At 40.2% G+C, this 20,470-nt stretch overlaps 2 protein-coding genes across 2 annotated transcripts; both read right to left on the minus strand.

Annotated features, from left to right (window-relative positions):
• Positions 1-158: 158 nt before the first annotated feature.
• On the minus strand, positions 159-16,984 carry sec63 (SEC63 homolog, protein translocation regulator). Its single transcript, XM_044169853.1, has 20 exons — positions 16,721-16,984; positions 15,664-15,763; positions 13,984-14,098; positions 13,634-13,746; positions 13,445-13,506; positions 12,868-12,926; positions 12,590-12,640; positions 12,363-12,471; positions 12,031-12,125; positions 11,733-11,865; positions 10,703-10,795; positions 10,339-10,484; positions 10,080-10,227; positions 9,470-9,552; positions 7,735-7,803; positions 7,434-7,589; positions 7,150-7,323; positions 6,700-6,900; positions 5,428-5,532; positions 159-2,651 (listed from the first exon to the last, which is right to left on the minus strand). Exons 1-20 carry the CDS (start codon positions 16,842-16,844, stop codon positions 2,514-2,516), a joined length of 2,274 nt encoding a protein of 757 aa, XP_044025788.1. The 5' UTR covers positions 16,845-16,984; the 3' UTR covers positions 159-2,513.
• Positions 16,985-17,812: 828 nt separating this feature from the next.
• On the minus strand, positions 17,813-20,470 carry iyd (iodotyrosine deiodinase). Its single transcript, XM_044169859.1, has 5 exons — positions 20,212-20,470; positions 18,875-19,072; positions 18,589-18,748; positions 18,334-18,490; positions 17,813-18,190 (listed from the first exon to the last, which is right to left on the minus strand). Exons 1-5 carry the CDS (start codon positions 20,411-20,413, stop codon positions 18,008-18,010), a joined length of 900 nt encoding a protein of 299 aa, XP_044025794.1. The 5' UTR covers positions 20,414-20,470; the 3' UTR covers positions 17,813-18,007.

Here is a 20,470-nt window from a genome sequence, read left to right on the forward strand (position 1 = left end):
TGCTTTTAACCGAGATATAAGTTTGTGATTACAAGAGAATACCATGGCACATGTCCTCTCTGGGATCTAACATGCCTGACATTCATTTCTTTTCCATTTCCAGCTATATTAAAGACCTGTCTGCAATCAGCTACCATGGGGGGAAAAATGACACCATCTCATTTAAAAGTTTTTATTTGAAATGATTTTAAATACAAATAATATATTTTTCCATTTACAATGACAGTTCCTTTGTAAACAAAAGTGGCAGATAGATAGTCACTGGGTAGTTCATCCAAACTGAGGCGGCCTGCCGGCCAGTCGCCTGGACAAGGTCTGTCATGGGAGAGATGGTGTCGTATTTAACCTCACTGCAGTTTTTTTTTTTTCTCCACACAGCGTAAATCACTGATGCTACATTCTATTGCAGAGCGACAAATACTCAGAGTACAATATTACCTGTTAGCATACGCCTGCCTTGAACACAATTACAGGAGGGTAGAGTGCGCGCATGTGAGTGTGTGTGTATGTGGTTGTTGGGAGAGCCTTCCCAAAGATATTCATATCTTTATCTCTCACACACTTACACGACACACTAGTATATACCATAAAAATTAACTGTTGAGTGTGGATATTCACGGTGAAAAGATTAGTCATTTCTTTTAAAAACTGCCAAGTCGTCGACATACAGTAAGAGCCCCCAAAGTTACACAAGGAAGCTCTGATTTTCTTTTTTGTGCACTCATGAGTCTAAAAGATGTAAAAACCAAGGTTAGAAGAAAACAAGACAAAGACATATGTGTTACATTTGTTATAACTACAGCTTAACTGGGACAAAAAAAAACCCCAACAACTAATGAAAGGGGGTTCTCTTGGTTAGTCAGAACTGCTCTGTATTCCTCAGACAGAAAAATTAAAAAACAAAAATCCTCCAGGAGGTTTGGTGGGGAAAACTTTCCATTTGAAATGGCAGTTGTACTTACAAAACTAAGCTTGTTCTGCTTTAATGACTAAAGAGGAAAAAGTGCTGGACAGAATATGCTTAGTCTTACACTAAAAATTACTTTAAACGGGTTTTGTTTGAGACACTTTTCAGATTATGAGTGCTGTGTGAAAGGGACCTCACCCTCCAATCCCAGTCACATGTCGTGTACAACTGCTAATCCTCTTTCAGCAGACAAAATTGTACTTATTATGTCAAGATCAGTGATATGTATTCCAAGACTGAATAGCTAAAGGTTACTATGAAGAGACTAATTCTAAATTGAAACAAAAGAAAAAACACTGTAGAGTTTTACAAACACAAAAGAAAGTGTTTTTTTTCTGCTCTCCCAAGAATAACTGGTGCATGGCACCCAAGGACTTGTATGTTGTGGTATTTCAGTTGTTTTCATAAGGCCTTTTTGGACAATGAGTATACACTGGAATGTGCTATAATTATAAAATAAAAACAAACAAAAGAATGAAGAGAAAGGAAGTCACTTTTCTGAAAAGCCACGAGTATGTATATATCTATATATATATATATATATCAGTATCTGAGCCCCTTAAAAAGACTGAAAACTCACAACTTTTATGTAGTATATGAACAAGAAGAGTACTCATAATTCAAACAAATCTTAACACTGCAAGTTTTGTCATGTTCCCCCCATTATATTTGAGGTCATAAAATGAATTTCAAGATCCACCTGCTTTCATCCAACAGCAGTCTCACTCAGAAAAATACAGTTTGACTTGGATCACAGGGGCAGAACAGGCATCATAAACAGAACTGACTGGAGATCATCTGTAGACATCTCCTTCAACATACAGTGAGTAGAAGTACATACAAGTGACTGGCTGGTGTGACAGTGGGGAAAAACAAAACAAAAAAACTGACAAGATTCCACTGTGCCCCCGTGCACTTAAAGGATCAAACGTCCCATTGGTTGACTTGGATGTGATCCCCAACGAATAGGGCTAAAGCTCACACTTCTGTAGTTTTAAGTGTACAACAGAAAGTATCATTGGTGTGGAAAACATTGGTGCTGAGTGATTTTAAAATTAGGAGCAAGAGCGATGTCATGATTTCCATACGGAGGTTATGTGTTTTTTGTTAATTTTGCAAACTGAATTAGCTGTTATACATTGCCTCTCCCCCTCAAGAAAAGAAGAAAAGAGCCCAGATAATAGGTCCTCCAGTCCACAGTGTGTCAATCTTTCATACCTGTACAAACACATACAAGGTTACAAACACACACACACACACACACACACACCATTTGCTCTCACATGCACATCCACTCACACACAGGCCTGGGTTAGTATTCACAGAATTCTCTTCCGCCAGCAACGGAAAGTGAATGAACAAGTCTCTGTAAAAAAAAAAGAGGAAATGGAGGTGCGGGGTCTCAGTTTTATCATTGTAAAGATAAAATGGAGGAGGAGGGCTCTCTGTATATTAACTGCTTTGCTGCTCCTCATTCGCTGCTCGAGGGGTCAGGAGTGGGTGGGTGGCCGGTCCATGGGTGTAGGGGGGTGGGTTATATCCGCATTCAGTCGTTGTCCTCGTCGTCTTCTTCACTCTCCTCGATGCCGTCGCTGTCCTCCTGCTCCTCGTCCTCCTCCTCCGTGTCGGGGATGTCCCACTGCGGGTGGTTGTCCAGCATGGCCTTGGCCTCGTGGACCTCCAGCTGGGAAAACACAAGATGTATATGTTTTAGCACATAGAATGCCTGCGTTTTGTCATTTTATAGTAATTACTAGGATATTATTATAAAATTATTATTATTATGATAATTACTGTGTGGTCACATCGTTTCACGTACTTTTTCATGAGGAACTGCCAAAATTAACACATTGCATCTACAGTACAACACACCTCTGTTTTAACATTTTCTGATGTATCATCATGTGCGTGTTAGTATTAGGGATGGGGATCGTTAATTTTTTTCAATATTGATACCATTTTCGAGACTGCTTAACGATCCGAGTCATAATCGATACCACTATGGATACTTTTCTATTAATTTGGTGGAAAGACGAGACAACAGTAACTTCTTAACAGAACTGGGTATTGCTTTCATTACTGTGAGTCTGTGTTGTTTGATTTCCGAACACAATAAAATTTGCCATGCCTTTTACTATGAGAATAGTAAAAAATTATTTCGGCAGCAATAAATGTCCAACAAATTTTTTCCAACAATAAAGATGGGGTAAGATTGAGCTGACCACCATCTAAAATGAATGAAGTTGGTGAATGTTAAACATATTTTGGCCTATCATTAAACACAATTCATTACTAGGCCCTCCAAATGTTCTATCAGTCAGAAGGCAAGTGACACATTTTTAATTTCGTCAAATGTGCTAAATATTGAAGAAACAGTTTTGTTTATGTTTCAATAACTAGTTCGCTTTCACACTAAAGTGTTGGTTAATGTCTGTACTGTCACTTTAAGAGATCACATATTTTTGGATTATTATCAATTGGATTATTATTGTCAACGAACGGGACTTGCTAGTTGGGGGAAGTTGGGGTGCGCGCACCACGCATACCTTGGGTGGAGGAGGTTGACTGTCCCACAACGGCAGCTGGAGTTGGTGGTGTTGCCGCCTTGAAGACAGTCGAAGCTACTGCATTTTGGCTTTAACTGATGCACAATGTTGAGGTGCTTTAGCATTGACGTTGTGTTCCCCCCTTACAAGAAATTAAAAAGGGACAGTTCTCCCCAAAATCTAATATACACATTTTTCCTCTTACCTGTAGCGCTATTTATCCATCTAGACTGTTTTGGTGTGAGTTGCCAAGTTTTGGAGATATCGGCGAACTCAAAAGCAATTTCTCAGGGAACTTTTTTTTTTCTACCACCACAAGCTGAGTGCCATATAGTCCCATTATATTAAAAAAAAATGTAGACATCTCTATGGCCGATATCTCCAAAACTCTGTAACTCACACCAAAACAATGCAGATGGAGAAATAACACAATGTATTTTTTGGGGAGGTGAACTGTCCCTTTAACTTAGATGGCATTTTGCTTCCTCCTCATCTTTGGCTTTACTTACATGTAGCCAAGCCTTTGACTGCTTTGCACATTCAGCCATCCTAGCAAGCAACCAATTGACTAATGAGAATGAGAAATGAAGGAACAATTAAGGCTTTCGACTTTCGAGAAATTTTGAACCGGGTCCTTATAGAACCGGGTCTCAATCCCCATCCCTAGTTACCATGGTTACCACATGATTTGCATAAATATATAAGTCGCTTGTACAGATTGCTTATAAGATTGTTTAAAACAGTTCCTGGCCAGAAGTACGATTTAATAATTGTTTAGCTTTTCAAATTTATGCTGAAATCACAAATCTACAAATCATAAAATACTGTTGTTTGTCCATTTTGCTTTTACACCACAAACAAACCACAACCGAGTCCACATGGAAGTGAACTTAGACCCTCCTCTTCATGTGAGCTCAGTCAGGTTGTTCAATCTGCATCAGTTTGATTGACACCTTTCTGACTAGCCTAAACAAAATGAACTACATGGAAAATTCGAGTTCGACTGAACCAAACCAGAGTTAGGTGTGAAAGCATCCTTTTTACCAAGACAAATTTCATATTTTATCATTTTAAAAGTAGTAGCACTGAAATAAAGCACAACATGAAATCACTGTTGCGTGTGATTAGTGTGCCAGACTACGAACCTTACACACAAAACATTAGTTTTCTGCCATTAAAAAAAAAAAAAAAAAAAAAAAAAAAAAAAAAAATCTGGTGTTTTATTGCCAGATAGAATGACTTATTTAAACTGTTTTACAAATAAAGCTGCAATGTTTTAGAAATTTAAATTACACTGAATGAACCATGACCATGTAGAGTCACCTTGTCTAAATTAATTTAATCAATTGATTAAAGTCCTAATTGAAATAAAACCTGGTCAGAAAGGGCACGCCATCACGAGAAAGGTAAATTTAAAAAAATAAAAAAATAAATAAAAAAGCTCTATAGCACTTGTCTGACGTGGCTTTATTGCCACTGCAAACACACCCTAACCCCTTAAGAACTAACAATACCATTCTTTGACAACTAAAACATTCAAACCAAATTTTAAGACTTACATAACTATATGCAGTTATGTGCTTTGTCCAAGACTTGGACAACCTTAAAAATTGTACAGTTCATGCTCAGTTTGGCATGTAACAGATCCTCTTATTTCCAACTCCTTGGCAGTAATTAACACCATTGTTCAGCAAGCTGCTGGTGCATTTTGGCTGTGGTCGGTGGGTGTATTGTCTTAACTGTGCAAACCATTTTGGCCAGTGGCAGGCATCCTCCAATCACACACACACACACACACACACACACACACACACACACACACACACACACAGAGAGACAGACAGAGAGACAGACAGAGAGACAGACAGAGAGACAGACAGAGAGACAGACAGAGAGACAGAGCCTTCTTGTCACCTTGAGTGGTTTGATCTGGTCCAGTCCCAGGTAGGAATCAGAACGGAGGATGACAGAATATTGGTAGTTCCCTGTTTTGGAGGGGGCTGGAAACTTCAGTTCCACCTGGGGAACAACAACACACAAACACAAAAGCATACACACAACTGTTAAATCCAATCACAGGAGCACTCACAGGGCATGACTGCTTGATGTATTAAGTGTAGTGTTACAGTAAATAACAGACAATGCTACATTGTTATTGCTGATGTCAAAATAAAACTGCCACCACATAAAGAAACAAGGTGACGGTCATCTGCAGTTAAGAAGGTTCGCCTTCCACCCCCCCCACCAAAAATTGAAACAGTCAAACCTGTAAAGTGCAAACACTAACACTGCTAAACATTAAAAACTTAAAGAAACTTAAAAAAAATCTTCTAGCTGCAGAGGGACGCAGTGTGGTAGGTAATCACAAATGAACCACCACATGATGATGGGGTCCAACTGTAAATATTATACCAGCATTACCTCAGGCTGTGATTACTATGTCGAGCAATTACATATGGCAAACATCTAATTATCAGCACAATGAGGCTAATTATTATTCAGCGCGTGAGTGGAGAATGAGCCGTGAACACAGGAGCAATTTACTGCCCTGCCTTGTTGATGAAAGCAGCCCCTCTGCCCTCCCCAAAAACACGTCTGTCAAACACGCAGCGTACAAACAGTCACACAACACCATCAGCAGAAGGAACTGTTTAGGTGACAGGCTAATTGATTGCTAGACAGTGACCCGTTATGCATGGGCGGGTCACCTCTTGTCATTATATTCCTTCAGAGCGGAGACAGCTGGTCATGCAGACTTACACAGGCCTCATTAAGCGTATACCTCTTGCTGTCAATCCTTATTGTTGCTGGAGAACACCAGGATCAGAGGTGCAAAAAAATTTGCTAAATAAAAACACACACTATATACTAAAAGATGAATCTAAAAATGTTCACAGAGCCACACTGTACAGGCATACGCTCACCTCTTGTGTGTTATTTAAACCCATTGGTATATTTGTCCATAAGAACACACACACACACACACACACACACGTCTGAGGAAATAATGACACAAGTGCAAAGGGTTGCCTAGCAACAGGATGTGTGAGGCGCTACGGTGCACAGGAAACAAGAAACGTGAAAACACACACTTTAACTTATTAAGACCTTTCTACTCCAGACGGATTATAGCATAAGCTACAATATACCCTCAAAGCATTTTAACACACACACACACACACACACCTCTTCTGTATCTTTTAGTGTGCAGACGTGGTAGGGCATGGAGACGAGGGTCTGGTCTCGGCGGTCAGCGATGTAGAGCCACCACCACTCCTGCTTCTCCTCGGGGAAGTAGAGGCTGTAGACGGGGTGTGTCACCTTTGACTTGGTCTCTAGCAGGGCCCGCTCTCGCCGCTGGATGCTTTGCTGCAACGCCTCCCACTCCTGACAGGCGAAGCGTGTGGAGAGTGGAGGATTAGGTTAGGTAAAGGTACGAGCAGTGTTTCTCAATAATCTGCTTAGTGGGAATGATTATCAGGATCATCTTATGTTCAGGCCAATATGGTACAGAGACTGAGCTTGTGCTTCCAGGTGTGGAATTTATTAGGATGGAAAAACATAATACTGAACGATATTTTCATCATATTATTCAAGCCTGATGCTGACATATGCACCCATTTAAAGTTCTCTGACCTCTTCATCATCGCCAGCTATCTCATCCACCTCTGTGTCACTTTGTTTGTCGCTGTCTTCATCTCTCTCACTGGGAGAGTCCTTGTTGGCTTCGCCCTCATCTGACTCGCTGCCCTTGTCTGAGGCCTCATCCTCTTCCTCCTTCACTGCTGCAGCTGATGCTGCTACGACTTCCTGCGAAATCAACATTGATAACAAGAATTTATGATGCAAGCAGCATTTTTTTTTTTTTTATTATAAGAAATCAACAAGCAGCTTTAATTGAGCTGTGATTGGACACGTACATTTCCTGCCACGTTGCCATTGGCTTGCTTGGTTTTGGCAGGTGCAGGAGTGGCCTTCTTCTTGGTTAATTTTTTCTTCTTGGACTTGGCTGTCTTCTTAGCCGCTTTACTCTTGTTCTGCCACACTTTTGTTTTGGTTTTACTCGAATCTGCTTGCTTTACACACAGATAAAATAAGGTTAGGTAAACAATACAAGATTTCTTGAACCATTAAACTTTTACTTGTGGCAAAATCTGACCCAAAAAATGTGTTGTCTAAGTGAGTCTGGGTTGACTTGTGCTGTGTGTGTGTTATCCTTACTGCTTCCTCTGTAGTGGCAGCCTCCTCTGGTAGACACGGCGTTGACTCCTGCTCCTTTTCAAACACCTCCTACACACACAGTACAGGTATACAGTTAATTCATTCTTTTCAACAATGCACAGTCAACAGCACACTCTAGTGGTCATCCACAGAAGTTAGTCTCCAATGCAGCAACATAAAAAAAATCTATTTAATTCACAAAAGTTGCTTTCTAGTAACTCATGTAGGGTTATGATGAACAATTTAACTATTCCACAGAAAGCTGATGCCCTCTCCTAAACAGCCTGCCTCTGATTCATAAACAAGCTCTGTGAGAATTCAAAGGTAAACTTGCCCCAAACATCCTGTCTTACTCTCCTTTCGGGTCATACAACAACCCCTGCCAGGACTCAGAGAGGACACCAATAAAAGTTACGTGACAGTGAGCCAATTTATGACCCTCACTAATTCCCCTTTCTTCTGCATGCCTCTCAGAGTCAAAGAAAAGACATTACTGTGACGAATATGGACATAACACTAACCTGTACTGATTTTATTTTACTTTCTAATTTGCTAGGAACATATGTATGTGTATTAATAATAACATATGTAACATGGTTGTCATTTATGTTATTTTCCCAGGTTACCAGTATATTACTCATGAGGATGATATCCTGTCATTCATATAATATGTGTTTAGTGCCTTTCAGCAACTAATGAGAGTTTTAACATGGAAGCATTAAATTGGTAACAAACAATTGATTCTTTAGGAAGAAATTAGTACAGGAAAATAATTAAAACAGAACAGATCTGGGGTGGGAGTGAAGTGTTGTGCCAATGACATCACATTGCTGCCCCCTGGACAGAAGACTACTAAAACAGAGAAAGCCCAAAGTATCTAGTCTTGGTCTTCCCTTCTCTTCAATACTTTGCAGTCCACGCTTCTCTTCAGACTCTGGGCGAGTCCAGGAGAATCAACTGAATCCTGAGCTGTACAGAACGTGCTGAAGGCATGACATCCAGCATTCTAACCGAGTCACACGGTGGGACCGACGATGCCCGAAGAAGCCAGAGCTCTTGGGAGCTCCACAAGAGAAATCACTGGTCTAACTTTACATGGGACTCAGCGCATCCAAACCTGCTAAGCTGCCCACACAGGAGAATGGACTGCACCTTTTCCTCTGTTATATTTGAGTTGATGCTAATAGGTTACTAACAAGTAATTTAGTGTGAGGCCAGGAACAGAATCTACCTAATATAATCATGATATGAAATTGTAAAATATTTCACAAGTGCTTCCCAAAACTTCTCTGTTCCTGAACGGTGCACAAAGGATGATTTTCACTGGTCAATGCCAAAATTATCAATTTATCTGGTACACTGTTCATTCATTCATTAATTATTCATTGCTGCAGTTATCCATTCCTTTGTGTGTCTAGTAGTTTAGTTAATTAGTTGTGTGTGTAATAAATGTTTCACGTATAAAGATCGTTGCCTTTGTTTTCTGCAACTTATATTCAGTCACTTTACGTATCTGTTCCTTGTTTACCTCTTGCTACCTGATTTAAGGTTAATTCCTTCACAAATGCAAATTTGTGCATTATCTCTTGACTGATCAAGAGAAACAGCTTAGTGTAAAACTGAGCTAAAGTTCACCACATATCGATACAGAATGTGGGCAGAAACACGTAGACTTCCTACACTCACTATCATGTCAAATTATGTCAGTGTTTGACCAAATGCAATCACTCCTTACCGCCATCCGTTTTCTGGTTAAGGTGACAGTTACTGTGACAATAGAGCCTGCTGTGATGTTATTGCTGTCTTCATCATCAAGGACTGCAAAGACACAGGGAGAGAAAGACAGGAACTTTCAATATGCAAAAGTTTGACAAAAACAAGTACAGAATCTGTACAGTTCTATTTACTATTTTAAATCTAACTGATTAGCAGTTTAGGTAAACTAGACTATGTTTATAGTCATATTTTTTCCAAACTGCATGCAAAGGCATACAAAATGCATCAAAGAGTTTGTCTGACTCTCTAGGTAAATAAACCTACTCCATTTCCAAAGAAACTGTACTCGTACTTATGCATGAAGCCCATAACAATTTCACTACTTTTTTCATGAGTTATTGCTAAAGCATTACTCAATAGACCCTGTACATGTTATGTACCTTTCTCTACACATCAATGCTATTCTTCACTGTACTCCATAGTTAAGTAGCACCAGCCTTTCTATAATGATAAAAATCATACTTAGGTGAAGTATCTTCCACTAGCGTGACAAAGACTAAGATGGAATTAAGATGGAACCATTTTACCAACTGAAAAGTGTATTTGTATGTGTGTATTTTAGGACTGACCCTGCAGTTTGGTATCCATGGTGATGTGAGGGAAGCTGCCCAGCACAGCCATGACCTCATCGTACTTCTCCTCTCCTAAGAAACGCAACATGCTGCGTCGGTCGGAGTCCTTGAGACTCACCAGGTCCTGGAGGCTCCGAACTTTATACTAGAGAGAAGAAGACAAGTGATCCATTAACCCATTGCACGACAAAACCGTTCTTCATCTTTTGTTCTCTAAACTGCAATGTATGTGTGCACGCAGACATTCGGCAGTTACCTTCTTAGAGATGCAGTAGCGGAGATGCTCCTCCTCAAAGTGGGGCAGCTGCAACAGTGGCGACTTTGACTCCTGCAGACCCTGCACTATCATTTGGGTCAGCTTCATGCAATTCTCTATGGTCACCAGTCGAGGAGCATGGAAACCTGGAGGAATGCAAGCCAGGGGGCGCGCACACACACAGAAAAGACTGTCAATTGACTCCCTTGATTCCCATGCTCTTATATAGTCGTACGTTTGTTTACCAGTGGGCAAAATTATCAAAGAAGTTGTTATGTGGGTTGAGGCTTGTGAGAATTTTATTCAAAGTGATAACTCCTGCTCACATTAAATTGGGTGTGTGTGTGTGTGTGTGTGTGTGTACCTCCTCTGCTGTTGGCCATCATGGTAAGCTGACAGCCCACGTTGATCATCTCCTGGAGGAGAGCTGGACTCTTCCTCACCACAAACCTCTGATCTGGAACAGGAACACACACATATACCATGTTCTAAATAACATGTTCCTTACCTTCCTCATAGTTCATATTATTTCATTAGGAATTTTTTTAAAGATAGGACTATTACACAGATAATGGTTGAATACTGTCCTTCACTTCAAAATCTCATTGAAACTCATTAAACCTTTCCACTGTCACGATAACATGCAATAGAATCTGTGCTTAAGTGTAGGATTTGTCATCAGTCCATCTTGCACAACAAAACTGAACAAAGTGTGTTACTTTTTTCCGACTAAGTATAAGGCAGTTTATAATGTTGTCCCAATACAACTGAAGATGGTTTCATAAGCTCAGCGTGAACACACACAGTTCTGTCTCAGTGGCTTTTTGGTGCAGATTCAAATTTAAATGACAAGTTTTCTCATTATTTATTCACACAGTGTATTAACTACTGCAGCTCTAACTTCTCCAAAATAACATAACTCGCCAAGATTGTGTTTTTACAGTTCACAAAGTGATGGAGAAAATAAAGTCACAAAACTACTCTTAACATCTTGTACTAGTTGAGTATGTAACATTACCTCTATGTAGTGTATAAACATACGGAAAGGGTAGGGTTATGTATTCATAATGAAATCTTGTGACTTCACTATTTCACAATTTCACTCCAAACAATGTGTGCAGCTGTTGTATTTCCTATTTACAACTAACTAACATAATACAACTGTGTATTATGTGCACATATGAAATACAACAGTTTTAACTGACATGAGGGCAAGCAGGTAATGACAAAATTTGGATTTTGGGGTAAAATATTTCTTCCGAAAAACTTCATTTATCAGCCCTCTTAGAGTAGCTTATAGAACAGAAATTGTAATACCTCATCAGGTAGGAAAACATAATTTTCATGTCTTTGGAAAAGTGTAATGCCAGTTATTTCAAATTTTAGTGTCCTACCTTCCTCGATCTCCTCTGATACGTCCATGCGTGCCAGGTGAGCAAGCACTAAGACCCTGGCCTTCAAACTGTAAGGATAGCAGAATGGAGGCTCCTTCTTCTTCACATTGATGTTTCCCAACTCACGGATTAACTGCGAGACAGACAGGAGAGGTTGTTTATAACACACTTGAGGTTAATCTGCCCTTCTTAAAATGTTTCCCTTTGAATTCTGCACCCACATTTGCAAGTTTCCCTTCCGATGACGTTGTTCTCACGCATGTATACATAAGCATGTTGTGTTGATGTTTGTTATTACCTGTGGTACTTCAATGTTGTCTGTTGGTCGTATGGTGGCTTCTTTATTGCTGCGAGGGTCAAACTCAAATGCAGCCGTCAACACCATGGCTAACCCTGGAGGGCAGAAATAGTGAAAATCAGGATGACCAATGTAGTCTAAATATATACGAGGAACTGACATATTAATCATTACACAAAAAAATATTAACGCAGCAAGTTAGAATAAGAATTTATGAGGATAATATCATATATTAACCACAGTCACTGTATCCCAGTTTTACTTGGTACAGCTCAAATGTGGTTGTATCTGGTCTTGTACATTATGAGTGACACTGCAGTATGGTAACTCACGCTTCATGTTCATGTTGGGTGTCTTGTACATGAAATGCATGAAGAGCTGGGTAGTGTTGATGAGGATCTGGTCGCCACTGTATCGTATAGAGCGGTACCACCATGTGCCCTATGATATAGAAGGAAAAAACAAAAAGGAAAAGAGAAAAAAACTGAGAAATCCAGGAGGGCAACTGTATACAATCTTCTGCACAGAACCTGGTTTAAAAATCATGGTGTGGACTTACCACAACAACAGGAAGGATGACCATAAAGGCTAGTCCATATACCAACAGCACCTACAGAGGAAAGCAAAAACCAAATTGAAAATAAAACCTACAAAAGTATGCATAGCCTAAAACTGGTCTAATACAGGTCTAGGATATGAATGAGTGATTCAGTATAATATTTGGGTCTTTGAGTTATTTAAGACATTGGCTCATTGCTAGTCAAATACAATACATTTCAAGCAAACCAAGCTAGGTTTATCAATTAAAACTGCATTGACATAACAATTAATATATACCAGCATTGAGTTCTTCTGGTCAACAATCCAGGCAGGCAGGGCAATACCAAAGCTGGTTGCTAGAGAGGGAGACATAAGAGGCAATGGACCAAAATGGCAAAATTCCCCATTTACACATTGCAACCGCACTGGGCTGTGTGGCAACTTTGGCATCATAGCAAAGTTGGAATTGTACGTCATCTGACACCATGAGAGCGAAAAGTAACGTATTTAAAACTATGAACATCTCTTTAAAATGAAAAAGAATTCCTCTTTTAATTACTAAAATTTAAAACCTTATAATCCATTTTTAGAAGCCAGCCAAATCTGTATAAACATGTTATTTTTGGTGCCCAGTGAACATGCATTACGAGCACCCACAGTACAAGTGTGTGTGAAAGTGGGAGACACTTTTTCATCATAGGCTCTGAGTGTCAGCTCTCACTGGAATGAAGGGGCTGCCATGTTTCAATTCATCTTCCATTGTTTAACACATTCATGACTACAAGAGGCTGACTCACCAGCATCAAGCACAGATGGTATGTCAACACATAAAAATGCAAATGAATACTGTAAGATTTAGGGTAGCCTCGCTCACCTCCTGGACCATCTGGATTACCGTATGTTTCCCAGTTCTGTCGTGACTGTTCATTGGTCAGACTGTTGAAAAAGACAAATAAGTAGATGAATTAGTCACACCAGACTGATTAATCTGTTTATTGATTACGCAAATGCAGATGCAGTCTTGCTGTCTGGGTTATCAAGTCAAGAACTGAACGACACTTACGCAGCATAGGCTTTGGCAATTCTCATGAATGTGGCCTCATCACCACCTTTGTCAGGGTGGTACTTGAGTGACAGTACACGGTATTGCTTCTTGATTTCTGACAGCGATGCACCCTGGAGACAGAAATATACTTACAGCAACTCTTTACCACACCACATATAGCATAAGTAACAGATACAATCAAAAATAGAGAATCAAAAGTCCGGAAAGATGATATTTTTTATCTTGTTTTTTTTTTTATCTTACACAAATTTAGGAGTCTCATAGCTTGTGCACACAAGACAAAAACTGTTTTTAGGGACTTCCGAGGCTCTGCAGAGCACAGCAGACTTTGTTTTGAGTGTGTTTACCGGGTCCAAGTTGAGGACTTCGTATGGATTATACTCCTGGTACTCTCTGTCCAGCTTGGACACCTTGTAGGCTAGGAGCAGGAACACAGCCCAGCCAAATAACAAGGCTGCTTTCCTGAAAATGGCAACATACAAACAGGAAAACAATGTTACAAAAACGTCTGTCTTCTCTGGAGACAACATCAGCCTGTCTCATTTTTACACTCTCTCTCTTTGGCTTGTAATTTTATAACTGTTTGGAGTTAAGATATTCTGCAGAACCAATCTGCAATGCAAACCAGCTTTCAGCATTTAAAGCTATAAACATCAGGTTGTAATTTGAAAGACTATAGAAAGTGTATCTTAATCTACTGCATACAAGCAGAAGGGCAGGACAGGTTCTGACATTATTGTTTTTTGGTATTTATGCATGGAAGTTGAACTTGTTTCCATGACAATGGCAAAAGCCTATGGCCTGCTCTGCAGCATCTGTTGCCATGACAACCACTCAGTAGCCCGACTTGTCTGAGAGGCTCCACCAGAAAAACACATGCTGGATTCCCATAATAAACACCATCGTTATGATACAGTTGTGAAGAGGAAACTGATACTGAGATTTTGAGAGCTTGGCTGAGACAACCATTTTGATTCATTCCACTTAATAAATAGGCTGCAAGCTTCCACCAGCTTCATTCACAAATGCAACCATGCAAATAAAGAATTTATGAATTTTAAGAGTAAAAACAGGATGTAGGTCTAGTGACAGAATAGGAGTGGAAAGCGGGAGTATGAAGACACACAGCTGAGAAGGCAGAGACAGAACAAAGAGGAGCTACTCAGACTGAAATACTGGGACAAGGAGACAAATGAGTGAGACAAGATAGGCAGAGTGAGACACTGAACAGCACTTGAACACCCATCTTTCCACTAACCCAAACACGCAGAATGAATAAACAACACTGAGAAAACATGGTCCTGTTAAGAGAAATGCTAAACAGTGCAACACACTGTTTACACCAACAGCACACGCAATTGAGAGGTTTACACAAGACGACAACGTAAGCTGAACTTATGCCAAAAATTACCCAAAAACACGCACTTCCACACATGCATTTAAGCTCGAGTCTGCCTACACTATGGATAGTGTGGCCTTTGCCTCATCTTCACACATCAGTGACAACATCACTGTCCAGCTGGAAACACACACACACACTGAGTGAACAACTCCAGGTGCGGGAGGATGACTGAGCTTTCTCAATGCAAACAGCTCAGGCAAGTCGCACCCACACAACAGAAGTGATCTGACATTTGACAACTTAGGAGAAGGGAGCAAACCTGTAATTATATTGCCAAACAGGTTATGGCCAATCATATGTCAAGATATTTATATTAAAGTAACCAACTGAAGCTGCACTTCGATCAGGTGTAATACATAACATAGGTCCATAAATAACTTCCAACAGTGAATAATTCAGAAAAATAATTAACTCAAGTTGTCTCAGGCCAACTTTAACTAAGACGGGCGTAATCAACTTTCATAGACGTTACCAGGTGCTGTGGAAGAATTTCCTAGAAAGGGAGGCCTGGTAGGACATCCTATCACCTGCAAGCTGCGTAGACAAGCATTTGCCCTCCCTGAATTTGTGTACATCATATTTATTTTCAAAAACTATAAAGCCAAATCGAAATCACTGGACTCACTTTAGTGTTGGGACAATGCTCTGCTGTGACTTCATCAGCCTGAGCCGGTACCACAGACACCTGCCATGTACCCTCCTCAGGCTCTTCAGACGCAGTTGTTCTGGAAAGAGGATGGACAGGGAGAGATTACTGACATTATGTACCATCAAACCAGTAAAAATCAATACTGAAAATGCCACAGTAATTTGGGTAGGATTACCTCTGCTTGAAGTTGTCAATCTAAAATCAGGGAAAAGTGATATTTTCACTGAGAAAATATCATTATTGTGGATATGTTAGCCAAGCAGGGAGAGGCATATGCTTACTTCATTCAGATTGAAATGAGTTTAGAAATTTGTATTACTTTATTGTAATTTTGATTTAGTTGATGCCATGATGTTCACTCGTTTAAACTAACTTCCATACAATATTTTGTCTTAAATCATGACATAAATATAATAACTGTTGGCAACATCTTAAGCTCCAATCTACGATCACCTGTCATTCAGCTGAGTAAAGTTTGCTAGCATGTTACATAACCCATGTTAAATATGCTCTATTGTTGAAAAAAAAACAGACAGCTGTACTAAGATAAGGATATATCGGGATAAAGTCAATAACGGCACAAAGGCAAGCTTGAGAACCTGCGAGAGTGACGCTGGCTTTTGGTGTTGAAGCTTTAGCTTAACTAGCTAGCACTTAGCTTCATGTCTCCCTACTGAAGTAGGCAATGCTGGCTAGATATGTGAAGTTAACACAGATGGCTAGCCAGTGGGATGATAATTGGTAAAGCTGTTGAGGTTAACACTTGTACTACGCTCTGAACAGTAAAAGAGACGTGAACACCCTCTTTGTAACGTTTGCTAGCTTACATTATACAAGTTAATGTAACGTTAGGTTAGGTTGTACAGCCTCTGCATGTAGTAGCAAGCCAGCCAGATTAACAGACTGCCAACTGGTAAGGGTTTACAAGCCAAGATGCTGGCTGAACACTTCACATTACATTAGCTGAGGTTAGTTAGTTAGTTAGTTAGTTCACGTTAGCTAAGTTAGCACTGAGTCAGATATCGGGCCTTACCAGCATTCTGATCCCGGGGCCAGAGGTAATATGTGGCTGGGATCACAATAAGTCCGACGAAGGACGTTAGGAAATAGAAAAACGTATTGCCGCTGTCGTCGTACTGGAACTGTTGCCCGGCCATTTCGTAGCGGCGCTTGGGTCGCCCTTCTTCTCCACCGCTGCGCTTCCCCCTTCTAGCCCAATGTGTGCGACTTGACAGACCGTTAGCTACTAACCAGCTTGTATCCACTCTTGACGGCTCTGATCGTCGGTGTACGTGGTGTACGCCTGCGCAATGTGGCCTTCCTTCTTCTTCTGTGGCTGATCAGCGGTTTTCTTGGGCGCTACTGACGCTCAGAGGTGGCAATGTAGGTACGACAGAAAAGCTGAGCGTGAATAACTTTTTGAACTTGATTGAAGCAATCAAATGAGTACGGTGTTAGACAAAACATGGGTCATGATTTTGCCGAATGATCTATTGTATCTTTGTATGATGAATATATGCTAAAAGAAAAATTATGCCAAACCCCCTCATCGGGTAATCATTGTGAGGTGTTGCCCCCTTTCTGAAACCATGTAGTGGCACACAGCTGCCACATACAATACACATAACCTTGTGCATATCTCTACATCTATAAATTATTTCTTAGTCATAAGAATTGATGTGGCTTCAACAACAAAACATAGAATAGCTATTTAAATGTATTTTCTTAGTATTTCAATTTCTGGGGGGGAAAGTCATTATTATAAGGCAAAAACAAAAATTAAACTCAACCTCTTAATGCCCAAGGACATTACATCTAGTAATGTAACAATCTAGTAAACTATGTTACAGTTACAAAAACAAGTTACATAAGCAATCCCAAAGCAAACAACTGAAAACAGATTGTATTTTATTCTTGGCAGCAGTGCTGGAAACCATCCAGATGTCAGTTTGATTGTTGTAAGAGTTTCTCTGTTTTTGTTGAAGTCTGTGCAGTTGACCTTCAAATGTCTGATTGATTTAGCATTATATGGTCTAGTCTAGTCTTCTAGTCTATGACTAGATTAATGTCATCCATTTTTGGTTGTCTAGCTGATGAGTGAACATGGACACACGAGACACTTTGCTCTCTGTTCCTTCTATACATAGGTTTATTGTTAAACAATAGCTTTATCTTGTTTGCAAGACTCCAAGCGCAATTAAAACATTTCTAAGTCACATTAGATATATGTTTTGTGGATTTTTCCGCTGCGGGCAAAGAAGATGATGAAAAGAAAAGTATATTGCTTTTTGCGTTTTATTTTCTCTGCAAATTAATTCTGTCATATGTGCACCATAATATCATCCAGAGGCTTGCGTTTCAAGTCAGGCACCGTGGCGTCAGTCGCAGGATAACCTACAGGAAGTAACATCAACAGCTTCTCATTGGCTGGCCGTTTGAGGAGGAGCCTGAGCTGGGGGCCGCAGTTTAGGGGCGTCGTTGTGACGGTTACAAGACCCACGTTCTGATTAGTAAACGGACAGAAAGAACAGACATTATATACACTGTATACACTCTTAACTTACATGCTCTTGTTTAAATGGCATTTATGACCAAGAGAACTGGGATTGACTGATCTATATTTCAAGGGATGATGTTATTCTTTACCTGTAATGCAGCCAACAGGATTCCGCAGGATATGGAGACGCTGATTTCATTGTAGTAATGTGTCTTTTTCTTGCCATCTGGTAGAATCCCATAGGTCTGTTTGAAGATGAGCACCAAGTATGGAGCAACATCCAAATACTCCTTAATCCAGTTTGTCCTGCAAGAGGTAGGAAGGGGGAGACGTGTGAAATTACAAAATGTAGTTAGACTTTACATTGGTCCGTAATGACTAACGGAGTAAGTATGGGGGCTTACCTTAGTTTGGCCAAATCATTGACCCACTTGTCGCCCATCCTCTGGCGGTAGTTGACCTCCTCCTCTTCTTCCACTATCTGTCTGATCTGGTGCTTCATCTCTGGGTCTGACACCACGACGAACGTCCAGGGCTCTGTGTGAGCTCCACTAGGGGCCGTACCTATATGTTTTGTAGAGAAAGACAAAAACATTACATAGCTGCATCTAACTCTAGACCAATTTTTAAAAATTTTGGTTTAAAGCAGATTAACAGTGGTGCATTCGTCCTGTTTAAATTTGCACGTGCCTGCAGTGAGGATGACATTATCGATGACTTCTCGCGGGACCGGCTCTGGGCTGATGAATCGGACAGACCTCCGCTGGTTCAACAGAGTGTAGAAATCCTTGGATCTCTCCAGCATCGTCTCCTCAGAGTAACGTAGTGGTGTGTAGGGTACATGTTGAAGGTCTTCCTCCTCATTGCTGTCCACCCAATCACCATCCTCTAAAAAGGATGACAGACAAAAAGCAGAACCAGTGAGCAGCTTCTGATATGAAAATTCAAAATGGTTAGGTGTTAATAAGGACATTTGCAAAGATCAGAACTCTTGGATTGTTAAAGTCATCTTTAATACAGCAAAAATAATTACATTGTGTACATTGTTTAAGTGCACTGTTACCTTTAAGTACCCATCAAATACATGGCAGACTACAACAGTCAGCTTCAGTATATTTAGAAACCATTTTTGATTCATTTGATTAATCACAAACATATTTAGAAATATGTTTCATGTAAGCATATTGTTCAGCTACAGGGCCCCTCTACAATAATTGGCCCCTGAGGGTCTTGGGCTTACAGACAGTTGCCCACTTTGCCCAGTTGGTAGTCCAGGTTCTAGCTTACTCTTTATTTGGTGCAGTCTCATCAAAAGATATGATTATGTCCAGTAGTGGAAGAAGTACTCAGGAAATGTACTTAGCAGAAAATGCAATTACTTAGTGAAGTACAAGTACCTCAAAAACTGTAGTTAGTAGTTCAGTTCCATGTCTCATAATGCAGGAATACTGTCTGTTATAAACCATTTTTTAAAACGTCAACTTTTTGGAAACCAGGTAAAAACGTGTAAATAAATTAGTTTACCATTTAACATTTTCAAAATAGGCCATTTCATTTCACTGTGTGCAGTCTTTCAGAAATTTCATGATTTTGTAATAGAAATGGAGAAAAGAGAAGCAAAAATGAAAACTTCTAGTCACTCTCTTTCTTACGTCCATACAGGCTACTGGCCATTTACTATTATTGATGAACACAGCTGCCAATGATTACGTCCAAAAACAATTCCTAGAAATCAATAAACTGTCTGATGTTCGCTGTGCGCGCTCCCGCATATAATAGGCCAACTTAGTTTAGTCTGGAAAATATTCACACACAAGACACGTGCGGAAGTACTTTTCCTTGATTTTAATCGTGATACTGAACTGAGAGCTAAAACAGAGACAGACACATTTACGTGTTGATAAACGGGCTTGAGTCTACATTTTTCCAAATCCGTTTATTTTGAGTTGGGATGGTGGTTGTGGCCTACATGTAATTTGCCTGTGAAAAAGTTCAGCCAAGTAAATAACAAAAAAAAAAAAGTTTACCGTCTTCTCTTGCTGTGGTTTCTGTACCGTCCTGTAAGTCCTGGTCCACCCACGGTCTAAAGTCCGGCCCTTTTGACGGCCCTTTGGCTTTTCCCGGGGAGGTCGAGGTGGACTCCGTCTCCCGTGATTTCACCAGCATGAAGCCTATCACCAAGCACAGGACCACCGCCAGAGCAGGCGTGAGGACGGACAGGAGAGCCATGACTGCCGGAGTGAAGAGAAGAGGAAACGGGCATGTTGCCCATTGTTGTGAAACACT

The sequence above is a fragment of the Siniperca chuatsi genome, linkage group LG16 (assembly GCF_020085105.1).
Source record: "Siniperca chuatsi isolate FFG_IHB_CAS linkage group LG16, ASM2008510v1, whole genome shotgun sequence".
In the NCBI taxonomy this organism is placed as follows: Eukaryota; Metazoa; Chordata; class Actinopteri; order Centrarchiformes; family Sinipercidae; genus Siniperca; species Siniperca chuatsi.